The sequence below is a fragment of the Chiloscyllium plagiosum genome, chromosome 17 (assembly GCF_004010195.1).
Source record: "Chiloscyllium plagiosum isolate BGI_BamShark_2017 chromosome 17, ASM401019v2, whole genome shotgun sequence".
NCBI lineage: Eukaryota > Metazoa > Chordata > Chondrichthyes > Orectolobiformes > Hemiscylliidae > Chiloscyllium > Chiloscyllium plagiosum.
Window position 1 is genome coordinate 70,251,158 of NC_057726.1, and position 5,944 is coordinate 70,257,101.

General features: G+C 41.9%; 1 protein-coding gene across 1 annotated transcript; it reads left to right on the top strand.

Annotated features, from left to right (window-relative positions):
• The first annotated feature begins 2,719 nt into the window (after window positions 1–2,719).
• On the top strand, window positions 2,720–4,342 carry LOC122558650 (probable G-protein coupled receptor 139). The gene is made up of 2 exons (XM_043707448.1): window positions 2,720–2,813; window positions 3,444–4,342. Exons 1-2 carry the CDS (start codon window positions 2,720–2,722, stop codon window positions 4,340–4,342), a joined length of 993 nt encoding a protein of 330 aa, XP_043563383.1.
• The last annotated feature ends 1,602 nt before the right edge of the window (window positions 4,343–5,944 follow it).

The window sequence follows — 5,944 nt, forward strand, 5'->3', positions numbered from 1 at the left end:
CATATTGCTGTCCAAATAAAGAAGATGATATTCAGCCCTGCTGTCTTCTTAAAACTGTTCATAAAAGGCACACTAGTATCAACATTCATTGCACATTCAATCCGATATGTCCTTTAAGTTGTATAAATGCCAGGGCTATGTGGATTGGTTTATGCATCTCAACTATCAGATTTCTCTGGTTTGATATGAAAAGAACATTTTTCATTATGAGGATCTGTTTTAAACGACTGTTCAAATATCTGTTTAAGTGGTTTATATTCAAAGTGGTCAGAGTATCACAGACGTTAATACTTTCGTTGTTAAAGATAGCAAAACAATGAAATCTTTTCACAGTCAAAAATGATGAAGAATGTTGGTGCTCTGAAAATACAACCAATTACTCCAACCGACTTATCACTTCTCCAAGTCACTGCAATTTTACTATGGAATTCAAAGTCTCTTTAGAAGATTACCATTATATCTGCTTTCTCGAAATTTGTAGATAATGTATTGCAGATCAAGAGACGGCCAAATCAAGAATTTAATAATTTCATCCTGCTGCTTATTTGAAATGTTTGCAAGCCGATCAAAGACTCCTCGTGTACTAAAATATATTCTGTCCTATCTACATCATCAAAAGCATCATAACATAATTTCCTTTTACCCTAACTTCTGTGTGAAGGGTATCGGTTTCAGTGTTTTCTACTATTAGCTGGAAAATCATTCAAGTGAATTTTCAATACACATTTTTCACTGGAGAGCGAATTTCCATTAGAAACAACTGAAATGCAGACCGCAACTTCGGGCGCAATATGAAGCCGAAATCTAGGATCTCGTCTTCCGCAGGAAGTGTCATTTCTCCTGCACCTCGCGGGTGGAGCGCCGGCCAAGTTGATCAAAGGGTCGAAGCTCAGGTTCGGAACACAAGAGGAGAACAACAGACACCAGAAAAAGAAGTTTTTAAAAAAAAAAACCTGAACATGTCCTTTCCAGTTTATATCCGTTCTAGTTTATTAAGGCTGTTGCCTGAAATAACTACCGGAAGTAGGATGAATAATAATTGCTCGCTTATCCAGTGGCGCCAATATTCCTTGATTTTTTTTAAACAAGAACTAGAATATCGGAAGCTTTAACAATTTCAGTTATGACTTGTGATTTCTGAACTGATTTCTTTTTCTTAATATCTGTTTCTCCCGACCTCTTAACATACTTTTAACAACCTCTTTCTGTTGCGTTCTGGACATGATGTGGGTTGTTTTCAATCTTCGAAATTAAACTGTTTAGTTCATAATCTTTTATTCTATTATGGATTTTGTTGAAGTTTCAAGAATTCTCGCAGTGTTCACAGTTTGGCGGTGTTCTGGAGCACTGTGCACGCTTCTTTACAGTGACGATCGGGGCAATATTTCAGGGGAACACTTCAGCAGTCAAGGACGCTAAGGTTCTGATCTTCAGGTAAACATCCTCCAAGACGGCCTTTGAGCCGTCTTGGGGAAGTTGTGCACCACAAGAACGCAGAATCACTGAGCAGAAACTGATAGCCAAGTTCCATATGCAGTTAGATGGCCTCAACCATGATCTTCAATTCATATGACCCCAACTGTTCTGAATCTGTGAAATATTCCATAATGTTTGACATCATCATCTTGATAAATGGTTATGATCTTGCTGCCTTAATAAGCTTGGACAGTTTTGGATTACTTATTCCTTTGGTTAGACCCTCAGCATGTGACTCTTTTACCGATCATGTTATCCCAGTCAAATAAAAACCAAAAGAACTGTGGATGCTGTAAATGAAGAGCAAGGGGCAGGGGTTGTTGCTGGTGGTGGTGGGTAATGGGGGCTAAGTGGTCTAGCGGAAGCTGTGAAGAAAAGTCAGAGTTCACGTTTTGGATCCAGTGAGCCTTTGTTTTTTTTTGCACAGATACTGCCGGACTAGCATGTTTCATGTTACTTCCATCATTTGCTTGACCTCCAGCACCGTCTTATTTCTATTATTTTTTTGTAATTATCTCTCTACTGATTTCATCTGATTCTAGATCATCTTCATTTGTTATTCAGCTGCTGACACCTTCTGCTGCTCACCATCTAACACCCTTGGTCACCTTCAGATTCTTATTATTCGACACGGGCTCCTACCATTTGTGTAATTTTTTGATCTCTCTGCCATTGATCTCTGTCCTCATAAATGCTGTGTTCTGTGTGTTTCTTTCTCACTTCACCTGATGAAGGCGCTCCACACTGAAAGCTTGTGATTTCAAATAAACCTGTTCAACAGCATCTGAGGAGCAGGAGAATCAACATTTCTGGAATAAGTCCTTCATCAGGAATGAGTCTTGGAGGCTGACGGTTGAGATATAAATGGGAGGAGTGTGGGCTTGGGGGGAAGATAACTGAGAATACAATAGGTATTAGAAGGTGGGGAGGAGGCAATAGGTTGGAATGTACGGTGGAGCAGATGGATTAAAAGATGATGGAAATGTCAAGGTGTGGGAGGTGAAATGAGGAAACTTGTGATATCTACATTAATCCCGTGTGGTTCCAGGTGTTGGGTGATTAGGTTTTGGTGATGGAGGAGGCCCAGGACCTCCATGTCCTTGCTGGAGTGGGAAGGGGAGTTGAAGTGGTCAGCCACAGGGCGGTGGGGTTGGTTGGTGTGGGTGTCCCAGAGATGTTCACTGAAATGATCTGAAAATTGGTTTCCTGTCTCTCCAATGTGGAGCACACCACATCACGTGCAATGGATGTAGTAGATGATATTTCTGGAGGTTACGGTAAATTTCTGTTGGAAGTGGAAGGATCCTTTGGGGCCATGGATGGAAGTAAGATGGGAGGTATGGACTCAGGTTTTGCAATTCCTGTGGTGGCAGCGGAAGGTGTCAGGTGTCACCGAGCGAGGGCTGGCCATGGGGTGTGGATATGACAAGGGAGTTGCAAAGGGAATAGCATCTTTGAAATGGTGATCAAGGTGGGAAGGGAAATATATTCCTAGTGGAAGGGTCTGCTATAAGTGGTGGAAGTGGCAGAGGATGATGCAACGTACCAGGAGTTTGGTGGGGAGGAAGTTGAGGACCAAGGGTTCTGTCATATTTGGGCCAAATGGCCTGTTTCCAGACTATAGGGAATCAAATACAACTTCCAGAGGATGTTCCTCTGAATTGAATACCAACATGTTGCCACACCTGCTGGGTCTGTTCTGTCTGACAATGTATACGCAGGGATGGTGATGTCTGTGACACTGTGTGCAATTGAATGTTTGAGGAGCATTCTTGTGTGTTTGTAATATTGATATAATTAATTTTCATGCAATTGTTTTAAAACAAACTTTCCTTAAAACATTGGCTATTGAAATAAAAGCCTGTAGAATGAAGTGTAATTATCAAATATTAAGCAGCTAATTCAACAAGACATCAGTCCATCTGATGTATTTAACCTATCAACCTGGCTTTATTTATTCATTGCAGTTAACCTGATGGCCATTGTGATCCTTTCTCAGAGGAACTGCGGTCTCTCAGGATGTATCACATGGTACCTGATAGCAATGGCGATGGCTGATTTCTTTGTTGTCATATCTGATGTGCTGCTGAGATGGCTTATTATGTATTTTCCAGTATCTTTCCTGGATATTACTTATGTCTGTAGTTTGGTTACAGTGCTTATTTCTGCAGCCACAATGAATTCTGTTTGGTTGACTGTTGCTTTTACTTTTGATCGATTTGTGGCTATTTGCTGGCAGAAGCTTAAAACCAGATACTGCACTGAGAAAACTGCAGCCGTGATTATTGGAACAGTGAGCGTGTTGAGCTATTTGGAAAACATTCCCTGGTTTTTCTATTTCCAACCCAAGTACATCTTCAATAACCTGCCATGGTTTTGCATCACAAAATCAGAGCATTACACTTCAGTCTTCTGGATATTATATGGTGCAGTCCATCGCCTTCTGTCCCCTTTACTGCCATGCATTATTTTGCTTGTTGTGAACACTCTGACCGTCAGACATATTATCTTTGCGAGCAAGGCCCGCAGGAGACTCCAGAAGGACAAGGACAAGGACAAGGAGAATCCCCGTGACCTAGAGATGGACAAACGCAGAAAATCCATTGTTTTACTCTTTGCTATCTCAGCCAGCTTCATTATTTTATGGACTCCTTATGTGACATGTTTCCTATATCAACATATTGCAGTAGTACATGATTATTCTCCACTTTGCCCAACTGCAGGTACAATCAGTTACGTGCTCCAGCTCCTCAGTACTTGTACAAACACTTGTATATACACCGTGACCCAGAGGCAATTCCGAGAGCAGCTGAAAAGAGTTATGAAACTCCCTTTCACTATCATTCTCAGATCCATCAAACAATAAAAATAATGCATAGCATGCAGTAGAATTTGATTAGATCCATAAACCTTTGCATATTTGAGCTGAGCATCTCTGAGACTGCAACACAGCGCAACATGTTTGTGCCCACAGCAAAGGCATCAGAGAAAACTTTATTCATTTTTCATTTCAAGGACTTATTCATTTCACCTCTGGAAGTTACTCTTGTATCAGCCCCCACCATACCAGGAAGCACGGTGTCTCAGTGGCTCAGGTTCGATTCCAGGATTAGATTGGATTACTTACTGACAGTGTGGAAACAGGCCCTTCGGGCCAACAGGTCCACGCCGACCCGCCAAAGCTCAACCCACCCAGACCTATTCCCCTACATTTACCCCTTCACCTAACACTACGGGCAATTTGATATGTACAGATTCACCTAACCTGCACATTTTTGGACTTGTGGGAGGAAACCGGAGCACCAGGAGGAAAACCACGCAGACACTGGCAGAATGTGCAAACTCCACACAGTCAGTCGCCTGAGGCAGGAATTGAACCCGGGTCTCTGGCCCTGTGAGGCAGCAGTGCTAACCGCTGTGTCACTGTGCTGCCAACAAAGATCTCTCCACCTTCACGCACTCTGCCTGTATTCCTGATGAAGGGCTTTTGCCTGAAACATTGATTTTCCTGCTTCTCGGATGCTACCTAAACTGCTGTGCTTTTCCAGCACCACTAATCCAGAATCAAGTTTCCAGCATCTGCATTCATTGTTTTTACCAGGTTCAATTCCAGCCTTGGGCGACTGTCTGTATGGAGGGAGCACATTCTCCCCGTGTCTGCATGGGTTTTCTGCTAGAGTCCAAGGATGTGCAGGCCAGATGAATTGGCCATGCTAAATTTCCCACACTGTTCAGGGATGTGTCGATTAGGTGCATTAGTCAGGGGTAAATATCGAATGGGGCCTTGGTGGGTTACTCTTTGGAGGGTTAGTATGGACTTGTTGGGACTGAGGGCTTGTTTCCACACTGTCGGGATTCTATGAACCTGTGAGGCAGGTTATTCCATATTGTAACCACTCAGTGAGTAAACACTTTGATTTCTAACTTCCTTCTCCTTTGCCTGTCAATTACTTTCCACTTATACTTTCTGGCTAGTAAAATTATGTCAGTTTGAACATTTTCTTTCTCATCATCTATATCATGTTCATGACCATTTGTATTCAATTCCTCTTTACTAGCTCTGAAGAACAGCCCATATTTCTGCACTCTCACCAGTTAACCGAAATTCCTCATCCTTCATATAAGCAATATATACCCCCGAAAATCTCACAAAATCCTTCCACTTATGCCAAGTGTACAACTGAATACTGCATCCTCGGATACTAAGAAAAGTAACTACAGAGATAGCGGATGTATTGGTTGTTATCTCACAAGAATCCTTAGATTCATGAGAGGTCCCAAAGGATTGGAAGACTACCAACTTAACAGCTTTATTCAGATCGGGAAGGAGGCAAGACAATCTAACCATAGGCTAAATGTGTTTTGATTTAAACATCTACAGGTACTCAAATTCCCTTTTGAAACAGCTTGATCATCCAGAACAGTGGCGTTGACCAAATACTATATTCTGTACTCCTGATACAACATG